The sequence below is a fragment of the Callithrix jacchus genome, chromosome 14, assembly GCF_049354715.1.
Source record: "Callithrix jacchus isolate 240 chromosome 14, calJac240_pri, whole genome shotgun sequence".
Classification (NCBI taxonomy): domain Eukaryota; kingdom Metazoa; phylum Chordata; class Mammalia; order Primates; family Cebidae; genus Callithrix; species Callithrix jacchus.
This window is the reverse complement of record NC_133515.1, coordinates 75208075-75234107: the sequence shown is the minus strand read 5'-3', so window position 1 is coordinate 75234107 and position 26033 is coordinate 75208075. Positions and strand designations below refer to the sequence as shown.

General features: G+C 40.1%; 1 protein-coding gene across 1 annotated transcript in view; it reads left to right on the top strand.

Annotated features, from left to right (window-relative positions):
• The window catches only part of TMEM178A (transmembrane protein 178A), a 53169-nt gene extending 28964 nt beyond the window's left edge, over positions 1-24205 (top strand). The window contains exons 2-4 of the mRNA XM_017964392.3: positions 10325-10438; positions 13266-13403; positions 23247-24205. Of these exons, the coding sequence (XP_017819881.2) occupies positions 10325-10438; positions 13266-13403; positions 23247-23488 (494 nt within the window). The 3' untranslated portion in view covers positions 23489-24205. The remainder of the gene's footprint in view (positions 1-10324; positions 10439-13265; positions 13404-23246) is intronic.
• Positions 24206-26033: the final 1828 nt, after the last annotated feature.

Genomic DNA, 26033 nt, shown 5'->3' with positions numbered 1-26033 from the left:
CACTTATTTTCCAAATGAAGAAATATAGGCTCGGAGTAGTCAAGCTGATTGCTCTAAGTCACACAGCTGGTCCTGAAAGCCAGTATTCTAGTTTATACTTTTGCATGATACTTCTTACCCACACACAGAAGGTAGAAAAAATACATTCCCAAATTTCTCTTAACATTTGGGAGCATGAAGGCTTAATTAACTTTACAATTTAAAGTTACATTCACTGATGTTCACTCTAAAAAAATGTGATACTGGAGAGTGAAGAAAGCTGAGCTTTGTTTCCCACCCTGACTATTTGGATGCTTTGCCGAATCCAAGGGATTTTAAGTTCAGGTTTGTAAAAACAATAGCTTTAGACCCATATTCTGTTAAGACAACTTTTGTTCTGACTATATTCATCTTTCTGAGGTCAGTATGTTGTGACCAGAGCAAGGGTAACCAGTGTTAGCCTGTTTTTGTAACATGGTATCCCTTGTGGAAAGGAAAGTCCACAGTGTGTTCCACATGAGCATCAGCTGAATTGATGGCTATGTTCAGTTTCACCTGAGACAATGGCTCTGGGAACAAGGTACAGGACGAGTGTCATGTCTTGCCTGTGTCTGCCTTTTTTCTAACAGCATAATCAGGTCCCTTTTCCCCTGAGCTGGAGAGAAAAGAATAATGTCTCTACATTGTGATTCCCTGGTCTCCTGCTACAGAGGGAAGAGAAAGTAAAGGAGAAGAGGAGAGCAGGGAGGGAGAATCCTCTATAAGCCACATAAAGCTATATCTTCTCTTTGGTCTTGAATGGTAAATACTGTGCTGCCACACCAGATAGGTCACCAACTGTATGCCAAGATGGTTCTGAGAAGCTGAGAATCTCTAGCTTTAAATTTTAAAATCCTAGATTACTTTTGATTATAGATGCAATCTAATAACTACATTAAAGGAGATTTAAAACTTAATTCAGCAAGCTAGTGGTCAGCCTAACCCAATGACAGATTCCACTTTTGCACAGGATCATGCCTATTTGAACACTATTATTTCTGGTGTACTTCTCAGTCACTTTTTTTTAAGCTTCTGTGATGATATTTACTATCTCTGAAATGGGTTGAATCTGTATGACTTGTCATTGAACCCTCCCTCTTTGGCCTCTGGAGATCATGTGTTTGTAGTTCAAGGAACGCACCTGAGTCTTACCTTTAAGAAATAGTCCATTTGTCTGGATTTGTTCAGATAAATAAAATAGCAGTAGTAAGAGTAATAATAATTAAAGCTATCACTAATAATATTATATTATTATTTCGTGTCGTCCTCCTTTGAGATAGATGAACTGCCATTGTCTACGTATTACAGCTGAGGAAACTGGTGCTCAGAGAGGTTAAATAACTCCCCAAGGGCTCACAGATAGTGAATAGTGAAGCCAAAATGCAAATCCAGCCTGTTTTGCTCCAGAGAGAATATAGAGTGAACACAGATAAAATTTCTTAGTTACCAAGAATTTGAGTTTCCATTAATAATAAGAAACAACTATGGCAGAACCAGATGCAGTATGTGGTAGATGGAGAATCTAAAGAAAGAATAACCGCACACCTTTTAGTCCCTTTCCGTATCAAACATTCTTGCTGTCAGTTGCTTTTACTTTGGTTAGAGTCTTACTCATTTTCATCTAGCAATCTCCCCTCTCCAGGGTGGAAGCCACATGAGACTTGAGCATCTGAAATGACGCTTGTCTGAAAAGAGGTGCTATAAGCAGAAAACATCAGATTTAGATTTTGAAGACAGTATGAACAATTATGTAAAATTTCTCATTAACAGCTTTCAAAGTATTGATTGCATGTCAAATTAAAAGATGTTAAAATTAATCTCACCTAGTTTTAAAAATATGACCATTAGAACATTTAAAATTCTTTTGACTTGCATTGTATTTCTATCGGAGAGAGCTGCTTAGACTTACTAATTAGTATCTCTCTGAGTTCTGCAGACTAATGATGAAAACTCTGTCATCAAGAGATTTACCTTTGGAACTGGTTTTAGCCATTTGAGGCTCAAAAGTCAGTGTTAAGCCCCTAAACTTACTGTATTTCGTTTATTTATTTTAACAAGTTTAACTGTTTATACCCAATATGGGAGGTGATAAGGAAAGCGTTTTCTTTTGTCTGCTTAGCCCCTGCTTTGCTCTGAAATCAAATCTCTGACCAGAACATGGCTGCTACCCTGTCCTGTGACCCCATGATTGATTTTTCTTTTCAAACTGGGATGTGTGCTGGGGAAAGAATTCTTTATTTTTCTGCTCATGGGCCAGCTGAAGAACTCCAAGTTGCCTTTGAAATGTTTAAGAAATGGTATAGCCTGTTATTATCTCTTTCTGCTAGAGAACCTTAAGAATTAGTTATACAATTTCAGACATATCTCTTAAATGTTGTATATCCAGAAAAAAGAAGTCACAGCCTTCCTGCTTAAGGAACTTGGGACATTCATGAGAAGGCAGACGTTCTGATCTGTTAGGCAGTAGCAAAGACTGAGTAATCAAGAGTGAGATGGTGAGGCTCAGGCTCTAACTTCAGCATAGAGTCAGCAAAGAGAGTGAGCTCTCTTTGCAGTGTTTGGGGAGGGCTTTTCGAAGGCAGTGAGCCTGAAGGGATTAGTAGTTTTTGGACTGTTCTAAAGTTAGCGATGTAGGCTAGGATGGTCACAGAAATGGGGATGAACTTGCCAGGGGACGACTCCAGGAGGGAGGGAAGTAACCCCTGGGAACCAGTCACAGGTAAGTATAAGTGAGGTTGTAAGTGGGAATAGATGATAGGGGTCTAGAGTCTGAGTTTGATTCAGGGAGGACCCAATGGTATGTTCCTCAACAGAGCCAGACAATGAAAACTCCAATCTCATGTTCTGAGGGACTGCATGTGATTTTCTAATCTTCTGTTTGTCAGTGTGGAAGTTGGCACACAATGGCAAAGCATTAAAACACTTAAATAAACAATTATATAGTATTTATATGTGTCAGACACTTTATTTTGAAATAAATACAAAATTTTAAAACAAATACATAATTATATCATGGCAAGTGAAACTGCTTCTCACTTAAGAGTAGTCAGTTTAAAGCCACATATTAAGTTAATGATACTGTAAAAGGCAGGTAGATGTAACAAAAACTGTAAAGGTTTTCATCTTGCATTTTACCCATGGGCACCTGAGCCTCCAGAGGCCCCAAAACTTCACACAGCAGATTTCTCTAGCAGGGGCATGCAGGGTGGGTTGAGAGTTGAGCAAGGAGGTCAGTTAGCAAATTCTTCAGGAGGGAGGTGATGGGAGTCTTGAGAATGGAGAGGAAACAAGAGTGTTGTTGGTTGGGTCATTGTTCAGGCAGCTGTTGTTATGTGTCTGTTTATTTCTCTGTACACTTGGGTTAATCTGTGATGACCGTTTAGGGTGCAGACTCCTGGTGTGTGGCAGTGGTTCTGTATGGCAAATTGGGCGGGTGCCAAGAGAGAACTCATAATCCAACGCTGACATCATGGAGTGCTTACCGTGGACCACACATCTTATGCTAAGATCCTGAATTGCCTCTTTCACTCCTAACCATAATTCACTGAGGTATCTGCCATTATCCCCCCTCTTTTATAGACGAGGGAACCAAGGCTCAGAGAGCTACAGTAATTTGCCGCAAGTCACACAGCTGGGATTCAAACCCAAGTCTGTCTGACTGCAAGGCCTTGAACCATCGTGTATACTGCCCACCTCATTATTGATAGTAATGACTGTTGATAGCATCTTTCTCATGTTTCTCCCTCATTTAACCTTGAGTAGGGATTTCTATGACTTAGCTTGGAATTCAGCATTGGAAATAACAGAAATTCACTAGGCAAAAAGCTCCATTTCTCACCCCCTCTGCCACATACTTATATATCTTATTCTATGGTTTATATCATCATTAAAGTGGCTCTACTTGGCCCTTTAAGAAGCTAATTAATCACTAAATATAAACCACAACTTGTTCTTTTCAATCCTCTGCATGTTTCTTCCCCCCATTGTGTGATGCCATCTGGTACTATGAGCTCATGCTTTTTGTGTTCCTTTTCAGAGAGCCAGATTCATTGCTGTCTAAGCCCAGAAAGCCAGTTAATTTCAAAGTTTGCATGTGTGACTTTGAAACAATTGGAATCTAATGCCTCCTTGTGGATTTTCACAGTATAAATTATTCCTTAACATAACATTGCGTGGAACTTCCATCCTTACCACCATCATGTATATATGTATGCTCGTCTTTTTATCAAAAAGGCCTAATTTGTCTTTGGTTGCTTGATTTGTTCTCCCAAGCAACTACAGGTCTTTTCCTATAAGAATTTTTGTTGTTTCATTTTGTCAATTTAATATGTGTGCTGTAGGGAGCCAAACCTTAATAATATTGCTTTCCTCTTCAAATCTATCTGACTTTCTGCTGTGACAGTGGAACAAGTGTTTAAGAACAAGGACATAAAACAGCTAATGGTAGGTCTCTAACACTGCTGCTGAGCTGTCTTTGATTCTCACTTTCTAATTCTGCCTGAAGTCTCTAATCATCTTCCAAGGGAGTGGAACACCTGGACCATAGAACGTTTTCTTGCAAACTCAGCTGTGGAGCTCTGGGCTCACTACCAGACCCTCACTCTTTGGAGTTCTTGAGTACTTCTTGCTACTGTCAGCCCAGATCTCATCATTTTCCCTACCCTCTTTCTCTTCTCATTTCAGAATTCTTGGCACTTTAAATTTAGCCTGAGAGCCCCATGGAGAAGGAAAGGGGATTTAGTGATGTGTGCACTACTTACCTCATACCTGGCACACGCAGAGGAAGCAGGAGAACCCTGGGCCAGTTGCCATCTCCTTCCTGTTACTTTTCTTGCCCACTGGGATCCTGCCCTTTACAAGCAAGGAGCAGAGGAGGAGATGGGCCTTGAGAATATTTGCAGTGATTTAAAAGGGACTACACATTTCCCTAGCACAGAATCTGTTCTAAGGCCAGCTCTTTTGAGTCTGAGAAAATAGTTTCTCCCCGGTTCACTCCAGCATTGAGCAGCTTCTGTGAGTTGCAGGTAGGATGAAGCCACTAAGTCAGCCATGTAACCAACCCAATCTCCTTCAATTAAGAATCAGCTTTATTTCCAAAAGAGCATATGTTGGTGTGAAATTGGAAAGATTGTTTTTTATTTCAAATTGACAGTACATGTAGTAACTCTAGCTTGAGTATCCACAAAATTAAGATGTATTTCTAGAAAACTAAGGGCTGCTAACTTTTCTGAGTAAAAGGATTTAATATGTAAAGTTTGGGTAAGAGCATATATGTTAAAGCTTGGGTTACAACCTTGTACCATGTCCTCAGACTAGTTACTTAACTCTCAGAGCTTCAGATTGTTTTACTCATTTGGTGTAGTTAATAATACCTTCTATATTTAGCTCACAGGGTTGTTGATGAGTAGCAAATGGATTTTGTCAAATGCCTTTTCTACATCTTTGAGATTATCAGGTGGTTTCTGACCTTTATTCTGTTGATATGCTATATTGCATTAATTGATTTTCATATATTGAAACAATCTCGCATTCCTGAGACAAATCCCACTGGGTCATGATGTACAACCCTTTTCAAATGTTGCTGAATTCCGTTTTCTAATATTTTGCTGAGGAATTTTGCATATCTATTCATAAGGGATAGTATGTAATTTCCTTTTCTTGCGATGTCTTTGTTTTTTTCTATCAGGGTAATAGTGGCCTCATAGAAAGAAGTAGGAAGGTTCCTTCATTTTCTATTTTTTTTGTTTTGAAGAGTCTATGAAGGATTGTTAATTCTTCCTTAAACATTTGGTTAAATTTACCAGTGAAGTCATCTGGTGATGGACTTTTCTTTGTGACAAGTTTTCACTAAGTTAATTACTAAGTCAGTTTCTTTACTTGCTATAGATGTATTGAGATTTTCTATTTCTTCTTGAGTTAGTCTTGGAGTTTTATATTTCTAGGTATATGCCATTTTATCTGTTTTATCGAATTTGTTGGCATGTAATTTTTCAGTGTTCTCTTAAGCTTTTCTATACTTTTCTAAGATTGTAATAGCCTCTGTTTCATTCCTTATTTTAGTAACTTAAGTCTCCTGCCCTTTTTCTTTTTTTTTGAGACAGTCTTGCTGCATTACCCATGCTGAAGTGCCAGTGGCACCATCTTGGCTCACTGCAACCTCCATCTCCCAGGTTCCAACAATCTTTGTGCTTCAGCCTCCTGAGTAGCTAGGATTACAGACATGTACCACCACACCCAGCTGATTTTTTGTATTTTTACTAGAGATGGGGTTTCTGTATGTTGGCCAGGCTGGTCTTGAACTCCTGGCCTCAAGTGATCCACCTGCTTCAGCCTCCCAAAGTGCTGGGATTATGGGCATAACCAAATTTCGGTTTTGTTTATTTTTCTCAGTTTTTAATTTTTTGTTTTATGTATTCCACCCTAGTTTTATAATCTCTTTTCTTAGTGTGCTTTTCTTTTTCTAGTTTTATTTTTTTTAGGGTTGAGAGTTAGGATACTGATTTGAGCTCTTTTGGGTTTTGTTTTTGTTTTGAGACAGAGTCTCACTCTGTCACCCAGGCTGGAGTGCAATGGCGCAATCTCAGCTCACTGTAGCCTACATCTCCTGGGTTTAAGCAGTCCTCCCACCTCAGCCTCCCGAGTAGCTGGGACTACAGGAGCATGCCATCATGCCTGGCTAATTTTGTTTATTTTTTGTAGAGACAGGGTCTCACTATGTTGCTCAGGCTGATCCTGAACTCCTGGGTTCAAGTGACCCTTCCACCGTAGACTCTCAAAGTGTTGGGATTACAGGCATGAACTACTGCTCCAGGTGGGATCTTTTTTTATTGTAGTCATTTACAGCTATAAAGTTCCCTCTAAGCATTGCTTTAGCTGTATCATATAAATTTTGGTGTGTTGTGATTTTGTTTTTATTAATTCCAAAATGTTTTCTAATTTACTCTAGTGATAGTGATTTCTTCTTTGCCTTGTCGGTTATTTAGGAGTTTGTTCCTTAATTTCTACAAATTTGTGAATTCCCAAATTTTCGTTTATTATTTATTTCTAATTTCATTGCATTGTGGTAAGAGAACTTACTTTGCAGGACTTTAATGTTTCTAAATTTATTGAGATTTATTTTATTGCCTACATATGGTCTATTCTAGAGAATATTCGATGTGCACTTGAGAAGAAAGTGTATTTTGCTGTTGTTGGATGGAGCGTTCACAGATATCTCTTATATCCCCTCTCTCTTCCTCTGTACTATTATTGTCAAACAAATTACATGTTTACACATTGCATGACCATCAACAGAGATTTATAATTATTGCCTTATGTCTTTTAAATCAGATAGGAGAAAAAAAGAGTTACAAACAAAAACACATTTAGTCTGTCTTTTGTGGTGACCTAAGTTGTAACCTTTGCATGTGCTCTTTGTTTTTTAAATATGAGTTCAGATGTTATCTTTCATTTCACCCTGAAGGACTCCTTGTAGTATTTATTTTAGATCAGGTCTGCCAGCGATAGATTCTCTCAGTTTTTGTTTAGCTGGGAATATCTTAATTTTTTCTTCATTTCCAAAGGATAACTTTGATGCATGGAGGGATTCTTAGTTGACAGTCTTCTTATTTCTGTGCATCCTATTCCCTTCTGGCCTCCATGATTTCTAATGAGAAATCAGCTGATAATCTTTCAAAGATTGTTTTTGTGTATATGATAATTTGCTTTCTTGCTGCTTTCGAGATTCTCTCTCTGTCTTTGGCTTTCAACAGTTCGATTATCATACATCTGGGTGTGGGTCTCTGAGTTTATCTTGTTTGTAGTTACTTGAACTTCTTAGATACAGAAATTCATGTTTGTAATGAAATTTGGGACGTTTTTGGCAATTATTTCTTCAAATACTCTTTTTTGCTCCTTTTTCTTTCCTCCTTTCTGCAGTTCTCATTATGCTTGTGGTGGTGGCTCACAAGTCTCTGAGACCTGACCATTTTTTAAATCGTCCTTTTTTCTTTATTTTTCTCAGACTAGATAATCTCAATTGGCCTATCTTCAAGTTTGCTGCTTTTTTTTCCATCTCAAAAATTTTTTTATGCCTCTTAAGTGCATTTTTCTTTTCAGTTATTATACTTTTCAACTCCAGAATTTCTTTTTTTTTTCCTTTTCAAGAATATTTCTGTCATGTTACTGATATTCTCTATTTAGTGAAACACCACTCTCATACTTTAGTTCTTTGGATATGGTTTTCTTTACTTCTTTGAACATATTTAAAAATAGCTGATTTAAAGTCTTTGTAAGGTAAGTCCATATTTGGGCTCCCTCAGTGACAACTTCTATTGATTACATTTTTTTCTTGTTCTTTGCATGTCTTGTACTTTTTTGCTGAAAAGTGGGCATTTTAAATAACACACTATGGCAACTCTAAAATTAGATTCTTGCCCCTCTCCAGGGTTGATTATTGTTTTTACTGTTGGTGGTGGTGTTCCTTTAGTGGCTTCCCTGGACGAATCCTATGAGGTCTGCATTCTTTGTCATAGGAGGCCCCACAAGTCTCTGCTTCATTAGCTTAGTGGTAAACTAATGATTGTACAGAAATGTTCTTAGCCTGCTAGAGCCAATAAACCTTCCAGTCTTTGCCAGTGGGGTCTATGTGCATGTTGAGTATGCCTTCATCTCTGCCATAGCTTTCACTTCCTGCTTACAGAGCCTCAAGGCCAGTCTGATAAGTATCAAATGGAATGATAGTTTTGGAAAATTACAAATGTAAGCTGCATTTGTGGTCCTTTACCTGTCATTGTTCTCATACCATATTGTTTGCCCCTTGGAAGTACAGACATTTCCTGCTGTATAAACAGCTAACTAATATGCAAACAGCTACCTTTAAGGCCTTAGACCTCACAACCACTGCCATGGGGCTTATGTTGAAAAAACAAATTAAAAAAAAAGAACTTCGAATTTTAAGAAAATGTGTGGTTTCATTAGAAAGAAAAAGCTTCCAAAAATCAGAGATAGTTTGGGTAGTTTTTCTCAAAACGAGATTCAAGGACTACCTGCATCAGAATTACTTGGGATGCTTGTTAAAATTCAGGTTCCTGGCTCCATCTCAAAACTTTTGATTCAGTATATCTGGGGTGAGGTCCAGGAGTTTACATTTTTAACAAGCCATGTAAGTGATTCTTACGTACACTAATATCTGAGAAACTCCTTAGGGAAGATGATCCTGTTAGGAATATTCACAGGAGGGACTGACTGGCTCATGATGCAAACTGTGCTTAAGTATTAATCTCTTCCTTTCACCGTCTAATCTTTTTAAAATTTCACTTTTATACGCACACAGATTCCACCGATTAGAGATTCATTTGCATCTATTAGGATTTTTTTAAACAGCTGCCAGAGTTAAAGGACTAACATTCATTCACACCTTTAAAAAATATTAGTTCAATCGGATTGCATTTATCCAAACAACTGGCCAAGATGATTTTAAATGAGAGAAGAACATTTTATATGTTTTTTAAATTTTGAGACAGAGTAGATGGTTTTCATGAAATTCAGAAGTCTTTAGGAGAAGAGATGAATGGACCCATGTTAATTTATGCAGTAAAACATGGGTGTGTGGGGTGGGTGTGAGGAGGTAGAGAGTGTACTAGATGAATCAATGTGTACACCTGCCCATATCAAAATATTGTGCCTAGGGCTGGCCATATCCAGATAGGGGAGGAAAATTATTTCTTTCTTGTTCCTACTTTCATTATTACCCTACCCTTTTCCTCGAGATCTGGAATTCAGGTCTGAATAATGGTGTTAAGGAATGACATCAGCTGCACTAGGGTTAAATAGGCTTTTGAGGGTTGTCTGGAGATATAATCACCACCTAAACCATGTGGAAGGTTATCTTTATAGAAAAATGTCTTCTGGTTTCCAAATAACACACTTCCCAATGAACTTCTTGAGGCTATCCATTTGAAAGTTTGAGACTGGATCAGATTCAGATCTGTGATTTATTTGTGTTAATTTAAAATTCTAAGCTGATCTTCCCAACCATCTATGTACTTTTAGGTCATTTCTCCTTGAGGAATTTTGTGTTTAGGTAAAACAAACTCTGTACTGGAAAACAATTAGGGGAGTATAGATCCTCATACAATTTAATACATTAAAAAATGAAACCTGATTTTAACATTATTTTATGTTTTATGTTTTTATTGCTCTGAATCAAGAGATTCTTATCCCCTCTTCCATTCAGTCCAGGTTAGGTTACATTATTCTGCCTCAGGTCTCAGAATTCTGTTACAAATAAGCAGACTCGTAAATTGCATTTCTTATTTCCTTCAAGGTATTGCGCAGAGATGCACGGCCATCAAGTACCATTTTTCTCAGCCCATCCGCTTACGAAACATTCCTTTTAATTTAACCAAGACCATACAGCAAGATGAGTGGCACCTGCTTCGTAAGTATTTCCAAGACAGGTTCAGAGAGGAAATGGTGTCTTTCTGAACGAAAGTCCTACCACCCCTCTCACATCTGGTCAGAATGATGTTATTCTTACCCTCTGAGAGCCTCTGGGCCCAATCAGATGTGGTCAGAGACTCAGAGGATCATTTCACTATGCTGTGGACACAGCTTACTTAAAAATAAAATGTGTGGAAACCTGGTATGAGTCCCTGTGAGATAGTCTGCCCTGCTGGCATCTGTATACAGCTGCCTACTGAATCTTTTGTTTGCTGAGTCGTTGGGTGTAAGGACCTGCTGTACCCCTTGTCTTAGTAAATCAAGGAGATTATACCTCAGGTGCTCTTATTTTTGTTTTGTATGTACGATATTTATTTTAGCTACTGTGTTTATCTCAGACCTTTGTATTTCTGCTAAAATACCTTTATGAGTGTATGTCATAATTTTCTCAGAGGGTGTCTACATCTCAATGAAAGGAACTACTCTTTTTCACTGTCAGGAAAATGTGAAATTCTAGAAAGGATCCTGCAGTGTGAAACTAAAGAGGGCTGATAGTTACCTAAAAACTATTGATTTAAGCTGCCTGGTGATAGATAGCTCCCCCAAACAAAAAACTACAGTGAATGTTTTTTGGTCCTTGCCCCCATCAGAGATGGACATTGTTATTTTCCAATAAAATAAGTAACGAGGACTTCAGGACCTTGTTTGGTGGCCAAAGCCATTGTAGACAAATAATCAGAGTCTCATTCTGTAAGTAAATCTCTCTGTGGATTAAAAGGTGTTGTTCTGAATCTCAAGCACATAGCTCTTATGATATTGCCAGAGCAGTGGTCTAATATTATACATATTATGACTAGCCACTTTCAGACTTAATCATCTTTCTAGAGAGCCACATAGTTACTGGTTCAGGTCAGGGGAGAAAAGATCATCATAGGGGCCTGAAACAGAACCTTAGCTCTTTAATAGTTTGTACCCATGATTGCCCAGTAAGGCAATATCCGAGCATTCTTTTTTTAATCCTTTCTGGAGTTCTCATGGAAAGATGCTTTTAGCAGTCTCGTGCATGTCTGTTTCTAAAAAGTCACACTTGGTGATCTGTAGCACATTTACTGGATAAGCTTAACATGACTGGTACTAATGCAAATCCCATGTGGATTATATCTGAACCTTGTGCCTTTTCATAGTCACAGAAAATAGACTGTCACTCAAATCACTGGAAATTTGGTAGGCTATAAGATAATAGTGACTGAATTATTATTACATTTTCCCTGCTCAGATGTGGATGTCTCAAAAGCTCCTTATACTCTTAATATTAAACTCAGCATCTTTAAATTATCACTGTTCCTGGCCCCTTGTTCATTGGTGTCCACGTTTCCTCTTCTAGGCAGAAATACTCTTTTAATTTGGGTGCTCTGAGCCGGAAATGAGAAATCCTCCTTTAAAAAAGGGATGGTCTCTGTGTGGCTAAGATGCGAAGAGCAAGACTGGAAGCTACTGTGATCCATCTTCCATGAAGTCACCCCTAAGATACCCCGTAGCCATACAAACACGCAATCAAGTGATGGCTGCCTGGGCAATTTCACTTTAGCAGAGCAGCCCACACGTCAAACAGTGTAATGTGCACCTTGTCTTGGCCCCATGTGTACACAGGTCTGCATGATCCACGAGCATTTGCCCAGGCCTGTTACCTGGCCTTGGGGAAGCAGATGTGTGCTTGGGATGTGTTGTTTTAAGAATGATGATTGAAATTTAGCTAACAATTTTTAAAGTTAGCTTTTTTTAAAAAAAGAAATTCTTTGAGATGAAGCTGCAAAGTAAATAAAAAAGATTCAAAAGTATTTTTTTTTTTAAAAAAGAAGGAAGGGATAGAAAAAGTAAAATAGCCAGAAGGTAGGCAATGAGACTGGTTTAGCAATTCAAGGCAAAGTATGTCCAGATGCAGGTAGTCAGCCTACCTTTTGGTTTGGCCGGGGAGGTGGGGAAAGAGCCGGGTTTCTGGCTCAGTGGTCACAGTTGTGGTTTTGCCATAGACCAAACTTGACAGTTGGGCATACAGTGGAGACTCGTCCTGTGAGAACACTACCTCCTTCACCTGGGAAAATGGATGCCCAGGCTGTGGGACCTATGCTTTAAGGAGGAAGGCATTTACGAGCAGATGTTTCGGAGGAAAGGGTGTTTATGAGCACACGTAACCTATGTGCACTTTATACCACTGTTCCAGTCACCACAGTTGCCTCCACTTTCTCAAATTGTTTTAGAAAATAGGCAATAGATGTAGATGAAGAATTAAATAATTGGCATTTGTAGTGATCAGATAAAACCCTACAATAGCTTTTTAGGCTCTTCCTCCCAAGCCACATTACGTACAGCCATTACTATGGTGGTAACCTACAATTCCTTCTTTCTTTTTCTTTTTAAAATTTCAATAGTTTTGGGGATACAGGTGGTGTTTGGTTAGACTACATTTCTATTGCTCCATTAAGGCTAACAGAGATATTTCTCAAACCTACCTTGCTCTTGGTTTAGTAAGTAATTTGGCATCTGTTACTCAGGTCTATCCTGGGCTTGTCCTCTACTCTATCCCCCACTTGGTGTGGACTCTCCGTGGACTCAGAGGGTAGAGTCTGAGCCTCCATCGGTTACACGCCATGTGTCCTCTTATGGAATACCTGGGAAGAGTATTGCCTAAACCTCCTCACCCTGTAAGCTCTAAGCCCATCCATGAAACTTACTAATTTGCACCATCTATACAAAGCTCTAATTCTCTAATTTTTAATAACGTTCCTGATTCTGATTGTGAATGTTTGTGTCTGTTTTGGGATTAGATTTAAGAAGAATCACTGCTGGTTTCCTGGGCATGGCCGTAGCTGTCCTTCTCTGCGGCTGCATCGTGGCCACGGTCAGTTTCTTCTGGGAGGAAAGCTTGACCCAGCACGTGGCTGGACTCCTGTTCCTCATGACAGGTAGGCTGTATGCCTCGGGCCATCTGTCCCAGCCAAGGTGAAGGCTGCTCTGCGTGCTACTAGCTAGTGTGGCTTTGTTATCTCCCTGTTAATTTTGTTTTCACTGTTAGAAAAGCAACCAGAAGGTCATTTGGCTTTGCTGGGAAATACAGAATTTAAGGAAAACAACAGTGTGAAAAATGCAGCCTCCATATCCCCACTGTGGCCTGTTAGTAGGTTAGACAGAAGTGCCTTGGGTTTAATCTCTATATGAGCCCAGTCTGTTTTTTTATCCCTTCTTTTTTTTTTTTGAGATGGAATTTCACTTAGTTGCCCAGGCTAGAGTGCAGTGGCATGATCTCAGCTGACTGCAACCTCTGCCTCCTTGGTTCAAGTGATTCCCCTGCCTCAGCCTCCCGAGTAGCTGGGGCTACAGGGATGTGCCACCACAGCCGGCTAGTTTTTGTATTTTTAGTAGAGATGGGGTTTTACCATGTTGGCCCAGTTGGTCTTGAATTCCTGACCTCAGGTGATCCACCCGCCTCGGCCTCCCAAAGTGCTGGGATTATAGGCAAGAACCACCATGCCCAGCCTTCTGTTCCTTCTTTCATACTGTGCCTCAAACCCTGGCCTGGACTCTTGGCAAACATGGGCCACTGCTTATGAGGTACCCTCAAAGATAGAGAGGGATAGATCAGCACAACTCATCGCCCACTAGATGCCAATTCAAAGGTCATGCCTTAGTGATGGTGTTATTTATACATACACAACACTCGTTCATTTTACTCCACAAACATCTTTTGAGGACTTACTATATATGAGGCCCTGCTCTGGGTGCTAAAGACACACAATGAATAAGGCAGGCAAAATCCTTGCTCATTTTTATTGTGGAGAGACATAAACAATGATTTGTGGTAGTGATAAAAAGCTGTGAAGAAAATAAACAGGGTGAAATAGGAGCTCGGGGAAGATCTTGCTGAGGTGGCAATTTCTGAGCTGATTGGTGAGAAGCAGCCAGTGGTGGGCAGAGAGCAGCAGACAGAGGAAACCGCCAATCCTGGGAGAAGCAGTCAGTGGGGCTGGAGGGGGCAAGGGACAGGATAGTATCACATGAGGTGGGAGCAGTGGGCAGTGGCCAAAGCTTCAGGGCTTTGTTGGTCATGGTGAAGAGTTTGGATTTGAAGCTAAGGGTGACAGATGCCACTAGGAGGTTTGAAGCAAAGGAGTAACTTGATGTTTAAACAAGGGATTTGAAGGGGTCGGGGTGTGGAGACAAGGCTAGGATTTTTTTGACTAACAACTAAAGGGTAGTTTTGTCTAAAAAGGTGACAGGTGCTGAGTTGATGGCTAACACGGACCGAAGGTAGGTCCAGGGAAGAAATCTTTTCTTTCTTCTCCTCCTCCACAAAAAACTCATGTATTAATGATTAGTGAATGCCAAGCTAACTGGGCATTAACAGTTTCACAAAGTATACTCAGCAACAGAACAGAACTAATATTGCCCCAGATAGCCATTTTAAATAGGCTTATTTCCACGTGCCTGGAGTTCTATTCCTCAAGTGACCATGCCTAGATTTTCTAGTGCTTCTCACTGTGATGGGTCACTTCAGTAAGCCTGTATTAACAGAAGGCAGCCACACCCCACCAGGGCTGACACTGTTTTCTGACTGTTTTTGAGAACTAACAGGCAGGGGGTGCTTTGGCTTCTGGCATGGTCGTCTGCCCCGCGGCCTTAAGGAGCCCACTTCGCAGGTAGGGATCCTTCCTTCTAACTCCCACACGCCCCTGTCCCACTCCACGAAGTGGTGCTGCAATTGACAGTGATCTGGAATGTGGGGCGTCATCACCAGCATCTTGGAACATTCAGGAGTCACATGGATCCTGCCTAGTTCTGAGCAGAAAACCAATTTAGGTTTTCCAGATTTTGGTGAATACACAGTGGCCACCAGGACTGTGGCACAGGGAGGCTAAAATGTTAGTTTCTGAGATTTGGGAGGAGGATTTGGACCCTCAAGACCCGCCACTGAGTTCCTGCCCAAGAGATAAATCCAACTTACAGAGTAAAGCAGATGAGGGCAGCAAAGAATCAGAGAGGACTATGCTGCACCAAGGATTCCTTTGTGCCTCTCCTGGGGCTTAGTGGTTATTTAAAAATCTTTCCCACTTTCTTCTCTCCCTTTATTTAAGCCCCCATTTCTCTGACGCTTGTCTCCATATATACCAAAGAGGTGCAGATGTGTTGTCTCCCAAGCCTGGAAAGGCCCCAGAGCACATCCCTTCATCAGGAAAATGGGGAATGCTCTGGAGTGGACAGAAGCCTCAGCAGGAGTAGTTTTTAAAGGATACTTTAAATATATGTACTGCCTGAATAGTTTAGTATGCTCTTAGCAAATAAAACAATTGTTAGCACTAAAATAAATTGCAAGACCATGAAAGCCTACTGAGTGCTCTTTGGGAGGCCAAGGGGCCAGTCTTGTTTTAAATGAAAGGAAGTTGGAGGTTCAGTTGCAGGTGGCACAGAGGAGAGCCAGGAGTTTTTTGGGCCAGTGCCACCTCTCCCTGTTCTCAGCCCTTATTTTGGATCCATGTGTGGATTGTATCTCTGGACCAGAGGAGCTCAGGAGTCCTCAGGATCGAGCATGGGAAGTTCCTATGTAATTGTTTGGCAACATCAAAACAAGCAAAACAATAGCCGCAACAACAGATACCAGCACCACCACCACCACCACCACCACCAACAAAAACTCAGACAATGACCTTGGAGTTTGATGACCAGCTCTGAAGGACTAACAGATACAAACTAACATTGTTAACATTGTCCTGTTTGTTTTGGTTGCCCAAACAACCTTATTGGAATGAAGGGGTAATCTACTTAAGACCTCATTACCTAAAAATAAAACAACCTGGTTTAAATAGTTCCCTTATTCTGGACCAAATCTTGTCATGCATTTGCTTCATTGTAAAAAAAAAAAAAAAGGAGAAAGGAAAAGGAAGGAGAAGAAAGGGGAGGGGATGGAAGAGGGGAGAAGAGGAGCCATGATGTGGCTATGCTATGCTGGATCCACCTCTTCTGTTGCCGTGGGATTTAGGGAGGTTTGTTTTGTTTTTGTTACTACAAATAATGCCTTGGAATTTCCTTTGCAAACACTGAGACAACCATGTCAGTCTATAGCATGCAATAAATTAGCGGTAGAACGTTCACATCCAGTAGCAGGAGATGAGAGCAAAAAAGGTTAAAAAATTCATTTTTAATTAAGTAGAACATCCTCAGCCTCTCAAGTCAGCATCCGTCCCACAGTTTTGATGCTAAACTTAGCCCCTTCTAATGCTCTGCCATCTTCATTCTCTGCCTGAACTTATTAGCTAAACCTTCGAATGAAGAACATCAACCATGTGACAGTTTGGGCGGTTAAAATGGAAACTTTGGAATGATCTTTTTCCTTATTGACTGCATGCAGACAGGTCTTGATTACCACATGTGACACAGCAGCCCTGCTGACTGTTGATGCACCTCTGGAGCCAGGTCTCACCCCCTTTCCTCTTCCCTGGGGCCATGCAGGGCTCCTCCCAGAGGGCCAGAGGCAGGCTGCTCAGCCCTCATGGGCCTCCAATTTAGACTTTGGATGCCACACCCTCTGAGGTCACACACACAGGCACAGAAGCCTACAGAGGAGACTGAGGGAATAAGACTCATCTTCCAGCTTTAAGCTTCTACCCATTACTAGACTATACTGCTTTCAGTGTACTGTGAATGAATATTTCCACCTACACTATTAAGCAATGCATTCTATTAGATGGATATAATAACATAATTATACTCATTATAATTTAAGTTATAAATATAAATGTTTTAAAAGTTTATTTGGTACAAACATTTTTATGTCTCTATTGTAGGATTTTTATTATTTTTTAATGCACCAGGAGTCCTAAATATTGGATAAAGCTTGAGCCTCCCTTGGTGGGGGACTCACTGCTCACCCAGTGCATTCACCTTCAAGGCTGTGCCTTGAGTGGCCAATTGGAAGATCACACACAGTGTGAAACACTCCCTTCCTGACAGCAGAGACAGAGGAGACTGTCCAGGCAGCCCTAGCAGAGCTCCAGGGACAGTTAACACCCATCCTCACTGGGTTATTGGTTCTTTTGTTTCAATGAATCCAAATAAAAAAAGAAGACTCCGCCATAGCAGGTGTATTGAATTATCTAGATTATCCATTGATTATGTCCTGAAACTACAGGTCCATGATACTTTTTCTATATCCGGGGGGGCCATATTTGTTTTTTAATTCAGGATTTAAAAAAGTTTATTTTAGAAGAGTAACATGGTACATATATCCTGTGTTATTTAACACCCTCAGCAAGGTGTGGGGTGGCATCTTGAAATCAAATACATTAACATTTCTGTAGCTAAACATATGAATATTCACATTAGATGGAATCAATGAGAACTAGAATAGCCTATGTCAGACCAGGCCAGGATTTGTCACTAAAGAGATTGCTTCAATCTTTCAGAAAAGATCAGATACTTTTGGGATTTAGGAATTGCATTTTGTGCGTGTGTGGCTAAAAGTTTGTTTCCCTCTGTTAGGTCTGGCAGTCAGTTAGGACAATATAAGAATGGCTTTTTAAGCAATCTGTGTGAAAACTAGCATGAGGCATTTGATGGAAGACCAAAGAGGCCAGAACGATGGGCAGGCCATCTTTCGAATGAGTAGGGGGAAAAAAAAATCAATGTTTATGGCTTTGGGTGTTATAGTTACATTATTTATCAAGCAGGCTAAACAGGGTGAAGCAACTTCCACTCCTTTCAGCCTTATAAGCATATTAAAAAACGGTGGTCAAAAGAATGGGCCCCATTACCCTAATTACATCTAACCATCCGGCACCATGATTTTAGGGTAAGAAATTAGATTGACGATGTGGGGATGGTAGCATGAATTTACTTCTGTCCTGATCTGAAAAGATCCCTTCTAGCCTTGTAATTCTGTGATATTGTGGTTTCTGCTAATTAGGAATATTGGCAGAAAACCTTTTAATATTTTATAAGAAAAGTAGTTGCTTGCAGGGCTTGTCAGGAAACCAGTAATTTATTCACTTTTTTGAAGATGCTGCCAGCAGTAGTCAGGACTGAGCTCGGGACTCAGGAACCTCTCTTTCTGTCTGGGGGCCGCCGGCTGGCTGAAGAGTATCAGCTAGGCAGGGGAGAGGTGTAAAGGAAAGGAAAGCCTCAGAATGGAGGAGAAGCCACCTTTCTCCCCATGGAGCATCAGGAAGGACCATTAGAGTTTAAACTTTCTGAATGCAGAGGTAATAACCTTATTCATCCTTCCATACTCCTTTTACATACCTTGCATTAATTAGATTGCTGCCCATGAAAATGCAGCATTATCAGAAATAACTTGCTACATAGGTAATCCCTACTTGGGGTCATTTGCAATGAACTGGCTGTTAAGTTGGTAGAACTCAATATATCAGAGAATTCAGTTTTGTTCAGGTTTTCTTGACTCCATGTGCTCACCTCTGTTGGACCCCACACAGAACTTATGGGGGGTCTAAGAGATCTCTATGGCCTTTTCCTGAGATGCAGACAGGGAAGTGGAGTGGAAAGAATACTCGAGGTTCCTGACCACATCAGTGTTGAACCAAGTCCAGCTGTGACCAAAAAAACTCACGAAACTAAACTATCTCTAATATACCAGAACTAGGTTTGGGACATGGTAGACACTCGACCAATAATTGTTGAGTAACTTATTGAATAACACTTAAAATAGTACAATCTTGCTAAAACCTATAAAAAACTATACTTTATCATGAGTACACACACACACACACATGCACGCATGCACACATGTGCAATGTGTGGGCTGAGTTGTGTACCCCCAAATACATTTGTTGATGTCTTTGTCTCCTACCTCAGAATGTGACAATATTTGAAAATAGAGTTTTTAAAGAGAAAATTAAGTTAAAATGAAGTGATACGGATGGGCCCTAACCCAAATGACTGGTGTCCTTATATGAAGAGGAGATTTGGTTGTGGTGATAGAGGAGAGATTGTGTGAAGACACAGGGAGACATGGCCATTGACAAGCCAAGGAGAGAGTCCTCAGTTTAAAAAGCCAATCCCACTGACACCTTGATCTTAGACTGTAGCCTCTAGAATGGTGAGAAAATAAATTGCTGTTGTTTAAGCCACCCCCAGTCTGTGGTACTTTGTTACAGCAGCTCTGAAAAACTCATACCTATGAGTACTATAAGATGTGCATGTGAAACCTAAAATAGAATCCCGCACTCTCAACACTGACCTAAAACTATTAACCCAGCGACAGTAAGAATGTTTTTATCATTTCAAACAAACTTTTTCTTGATGTCTTTGAATTTAGGATTTTTCTGTCTTGTTTTTAAAAATGTCTTGACTGGGTTAGGCTTCTTTTACAAAAGCTTGTTGGAAATGTTGGAAACAATGCTTTGTCTCCTGTTAGTACATTTCCATGTACTCTCATTCTCCTGCCCATCTCACAAATCATAGCGCTGGCAGCTATATATGTGCAAACATTCTTAGAAATGTGAGGCTCTGAAAAGAAGAGCTCCTAGGTAAGCTTTTCTTGTCATTCTTTCCTGCCCTGCTTTTGTCTTACTAAGAACAACTTCGAGAGCACTTTGGAAGGAGAAGAGGTGTTACAGAAGAGCTAGCTATGGGGGCCTTTGTGGGAAGGGGGATGGACAGAAAGGGGACATATTTATGGGCAGATAAGTCTTCTCTCCACCATGCTCAGCTGAGTGAATAAAGGCAACAAGAAATAAAACAAGTCTGAATCAAAGTTTGATGCATGCCCTGTTCCAAAAAAACTTAACTGGCATAGAGATGCCACTTAAATTAATACAAATAAATAAAGTAAGACAAAGGGGCCATCAGGTTTCCAAAGCAACATGGATCCAAGAGTAAAATTAGAAGCAAAAAGCATGCCATGGAATCCCATACTTTTGCTCATGGTGGGCTATAGATTAAGCTTTAGGGAGCTTCAGTGCTCTGGCAACTTGGTCAAAGAAAAATTCTACTAGTGACATCATTCACAGTGTCCATGAGGTATGCACAAATCAATTCCCCAGGAAAAGCACAACTGTTCATGACATTGAGGGCAGAGAGAAATCATTCTGGTTAAGGCCTCAGAATAGATTGTTTCTTGTCATTATTTTCTATTCAGTATGAACCGGTGGTGCAATGATGGTATTCAGGTCATCAAAAGCAATTTCATGGGTTTGGCAGGGGAGAGGAGGTAACAAAATAAATGTAAAGTGTAAAATCAAAGGGAGTATATAAGAAAGATAAATACATTGGACATTCCATTTTCATTTAATTGCTAAGCTGAGTACTAGATTCACTAGGAAGTTTTAATAAATATTCTTGTTTCATGTCTCATTTTGGAATAACAGAATCACAGAAATGTGATACTTTTAGGGACTTCAGTAATCAAATCTCCCATTCTTTTTTCCCTAGATGAAGAAACCAAGGCTCAGAGAGGTTAGGAATTTCAAGTTTGCATAGTGTTTAGCAGAGCTGGAAACTAGAATACTTACTTCTCACATCCCACCCAATGCATTTGGACATCAAAGGACGCTTAAAGTCTAGGTTTGAACTCAAGCTTTCCTAGGTCATTAAAACCGCATTACTTGTAAAAATGCTTGTTTTTAGGCATTCGGCTGTGTGCAAACAACTACATGCAGAATAACATGGTTTTTCCTGTGAAGAGGTCATTGTTCTATTCTATTTTACTTGTTGATGCTTCAAAGATTATTTTTTCTAACTGCCTATTGTTCTATTACCAGTATTTATTAAAAAGGCCTTGTTATATATAAAAATTGCCTTTGTTTTGGTGCCAGTGAAAACATTTGTGTAGATGTGAGAACATTTGCTTTTCACAAGGTTTGAGAGAAGTGGAGTCTTCTTTTTTGAGTGGTCCGTTACTTTATGAGAGAATTATTTCCATCTTGATTTTTCTCCTTGAGAACTCAAAGTGGTATGTTTGCTATAATAAATTGGAGCAAGAAGTCAGAAGAAAAGATTTTATCCTTTTTAGTAAAACAAAATTACTTTAGAGTTTAAGTGCCGCATGAAGCAAAGAGTAGAAAATATAAAATTATCTCAGATCAAGTGTCCTTCTAATTCAGAACCTTTATTTTCTAAATGCACACTTGGAAAAAGATTCAGGCAGTGTGCTCTTACGTGATATACATGGAGGCAGAATTCTAACACTTTAAAGATGGCATTAACGTGACCTTCCTTTCCTCCAAATTGCTGCCTGCTATGAATTTGTTTTTCTGCTAATGTTTCTAATCTTCAAAGCTATAGGTTAAAAAAGAGTGGCAGGTTGGGGGCAGGGGGCTTTGGGATGGGGGTCGGAGAGGTAATTTGCTACTTTTAGCTCTCTCTTTTCAGTTTCAAAATCTGTGTCTCTTTCCAGTGGAGATGATACATGTAACCCTAAGGATGCCAAAGGAATTTTCTAGCCAATAAATGCTGTCTCCATTGTACACAGGGATAAACCTGACTATGAAGAAGAGATGTGTAGGATTCAGAACAGAACTGGACATTCTGATGCTCGACTGGGTGCCAGTTTCTGTTTTTATTACTCACCACATTCTGATCCTCTGCTCATCCAAAAGGAGCATCTTGAGGGTTCATTGTGGTGGAATAGAAGCACCTATATCCACATGACATGAGCACTAAAAATCCTGTGTTTGGGGCTTATGAGGAATTTTAAAAATCAGTTCTGCTTTTAGTGTTGCAGAAGGAAAATTACCCACACATGCATTGGTCTAAAAAGCAAACTTTTGGGTCTGTCCATTTTCCTTATGTTGCTCCAATTGCCTCCATTTTGAGCGGTTGAAGTGGATGATCTCCTTACTCAGCTATTTTACATCAATTCCAAATTGCTGGACTTAATTTATGCTATTTAAAAGCATTCATTCATTGAAAAACTCCATTTGTTGAGGTCCTGGTATATGTCAGACTCTGCCTTAACAAAAATGATTTAGCCACTTGTATGAGTTCATCTAAAATATTATTTAAGACATGATAAATATTTATGATGTTAATTGAAAAAGAAAGCGGATTTTCTATAATGATTACAACAGTATAAGTGTGTGAAATTAGGTGGAGAGCAAAGGAAAATGAAAACTATTTTGTGCTCAATTTGAGTGATTGTAGGAGTTTTTGTCTTAAAAATAGAACTTTCATTAAATTGTTTTTTTTTTTTGAGACGGAGTTTTGCTCTTGTTACCCAGGCTGGAGTGCAATGGTGCAATCTTGGCTCATCGCAACCTCTGCCTCCTGGGTTCAGGCAATTCTCCTGCCTCAGCCTCCTGAGTAGCTGGGATTACAGGCACGCACCACCATGCCCAGCTAATTTTTTGTATTTTTAGTAGAGATGGGGTTTCACCATGTTGACCAGGACGGTCTCGATTTCTTGACCTCGTGATCCACCTGCCTCGGCCTCCCAAAGTGCTGGGATTACAGGTGTGAGCCACTGTGCCCAGCCTCATTGAATTGTTTTTAAGAATAAAAAAATTGTTTTAATTCTTAAAAAAATACATACCATTCAAATTAGATAGTTCTGAATAATTCAAGTTAACAGAATTTTCTTTTTCACTTCTCTGTCTCCAATCCCTAGTGTAGGGTCTGGCACACAGAAGTTTTGCCAATGTTTGTCGAATGAATTAATTCAAGTAAAGGAATTGTGGATCATTTGCAAATTTGGAGTGACTGCTTCACTGGCTGACCTGATTTTCATAAAGGCCTGTCTGGCATTTGCCTTGTAACAGGCAAAACTGTAACTAATCATTCTGTTCTCTTTGTATTATTTATAGGGATATTTTGCACCATTTCCCTCTGCACTTATGCTGCCAGTATCTCTTATGATTTGAACCGGCTCCCGAAGCTCATTTATAGCCTGCCTGCTGATGTGGAACATGGTTACAGCTGGTCCATCTTTTGCGCCTGGTGCAGTTTAGGCTTTATTGTGGCAGCTGGAGGTCTCTGCATCGCTTACCCGTTTATTAGCCGGACCAAGATTGCACAGCTAAAGTCTGGCAGAGACTCCACGGTATGACTGTCCGCACCGGGCCTGTCCACAGTGCGGGTGACTCCTGAGGGGAATGGCGTGGAGTTCAGGATTCCAAGCACAAAGCAGTCTTTTACATTCCAACCTGTTGCCTGCCAGCCCTTTCTGGATTACTGATAGAAAATCATGCAAAACCTCCCAACCTTTCTAAGGACAAGACTACTGTGGATTCAAGTGCTTTAATGACTATTTATGCTTTGACTGTGAGAATAGGGAGCAGTGCCATGGGACATTTCTAGGTATAGAGAAAGAAGAAACTGCAATGGAAAAATTTGTATGATTTCCATTTATTTCAGAAAGTTTGTATATAACAATTACCTGAAAGTCATTTCTATTTGCAAAAGGGTTCGTAACAAAGCGAGTATAATTTTCTTGTCGTTGTATCATGCTTGTTAAATTTTAATGCAGCCTCTTCAGAACTTGTCCTGATGGTGTCTCATTGTGTCAGCACCAAATATTTATGCATTATTTGTGGATATTCCTTGTCACAGGAAGATTCTTCTTCTGTTGCCTTATTGTTTTTTTTTAATTGAAGTCTCTTCTCTGTCTTTATACTGGAATCGAAATAATAAGATAAACAGAACAAACGTACTTAAGAGCTAACTCGTGACACTATGCAGTATTGTTTGAAGACCTATCTGTTGTTCAACCTCTGTCTCTTTATGTTAACTGGATTTCTGCATTAAATGACTGCCTTCTTGTTAATCTGGGTGTGTTTTCCTATGTCGTTTAGCTGTGTCAACAGGTCGCCCTACCCAGAAGGACAGATGAAAACTTGTTTTAATAAAACTCGGGCCTATAATCCCAGCTACTTAGGAGGCTGAGGCAGGAGAATTGCCTGAACCCAGGAGGCAGAGGTTGCGGTGAGCCGAGATCGTGCCATTGCACTCCAGCCTGGGTAACAAGAGCGAAACTCCGTCTCAAAAAAAAAAAAAGACTCTTATTAAGACAGTAATTGCTTCATTTCACTTAGGTTGGGCGTTATTATTTCTCTTCTGTAGCAACCACACACTTGCTATTGACAGAAGATGTCATTTTCAAACTTCTTTTTAAACCTTACTATATAAAATTTTCTTCTCTTTCTCATTTTGTTTTTCTTTTATTCCTCTCTCTCTCCCTCTTCCTCCCCTGTTTACCATCTGCCTGGTATTTAATCCAGTCAGAAGGATACATGGTCTCTGTTCTTATTCTTGGACCTCCTAGAGCTGTGATTTTCAACCTTGGCTGCTTAATAGAATCACCTGGTGAGGTCTTCAGCTGTACCTATACTGGGCCTCACCCCGACCAATTAACGCAGAATGGCCACAGCTGGGCCTAGGTGAGTCTGATACACAGCTGTGATTGAGAGCTACTTGCCTGGGGCAAAACTGTAGTTATTTCCTTAACTACTAACAAAGTGAACTAAGGTATGTAGCACTTACTCTGTGCCAGTAACTGGGCTGTGGTGTTACTTTACTTGGTCATCTCAGAAGCTATGTGAGGTAAGTGCTGTTATTTTATGTTACTCATAAGCCGAGGATCAGACTGAAAACATTTGCTTCGTTTATTTCCTCAATGCTTTGTCTTTGAGTGGGTTTGGGACAACAGTTAAAATTCTTTCATTGTGTTCTCTTACCTTTCAGTGGAGGGGGTGGGCACTCGCCAACGTCTAAGCTTTTCTTTTTAACTCCAACCCTTATCCCCAATTCTACACACAATGTGGGCTAAAAATGCCCTGTAAAATAGACTTGCCATGTCCAGAAGTAAGACACTGTGTCAGATTTTAATTTCATAATATTTTGTTTCTTTATAAAAACTGATTTAGTACTCATAAAAGGAAAATGATCATCTACTTCCAAAGAATAGAGTCTGATTTCCAAGTGACAGTGTCCACATATTGTCATGTAAGGGCTGAAAGGGGCTGGATGATGCCAGTGGCCACACAAGCTCTGGCTCTGTGGCTCCAGGCACAGCACAGGCTTGTGAGTATATTCACTGGCACTGTCTCAGGCTTTTTAATATACTGGTCCCTCTGGATGAGATCAGAGACGTATAGAAATTCTAGGGGCAATTATTTTCGCTTACTATGTGGGAAATTCTCAAAGCAGGAGAGCTCTTTCTTTGAAGTCTTCTTTAAAGATCCCCATAGAAGATGTCAAGACTCTTGGACATTTATATTCCAACCAACAAAGCAGTGTCTGAGTGAATAACTTTTGAAGTTTCAGAGAAGTTTCCTAGGGGTTTGAGGTGAGAATGGAAGAAAGCCTCGAGGTGGCAGGAGGTTGAAGGGTTCACACACCACAAAGATTTGCCCAGAAGCCAGGGGAGTTCACTTAGGATTCATATGAGTGCTGGCAAGGAGTGAAGGCTCCCTGCCTCCCAGCCAAAGTGAGCTCGAAGCAACCAACCTGCCAGGCCAAGCTTCCTCGCTTTCTACTTACTGTCATGGAAGTGTGGGAAAATGTTGCTAGTGCTGGACATTTGGCCCTGAGTCCTTGGGCTTCTCTTAGGAGTTTTTTCTTAACTGGCTTGTGAGAGAAGAATGGTTGAAATG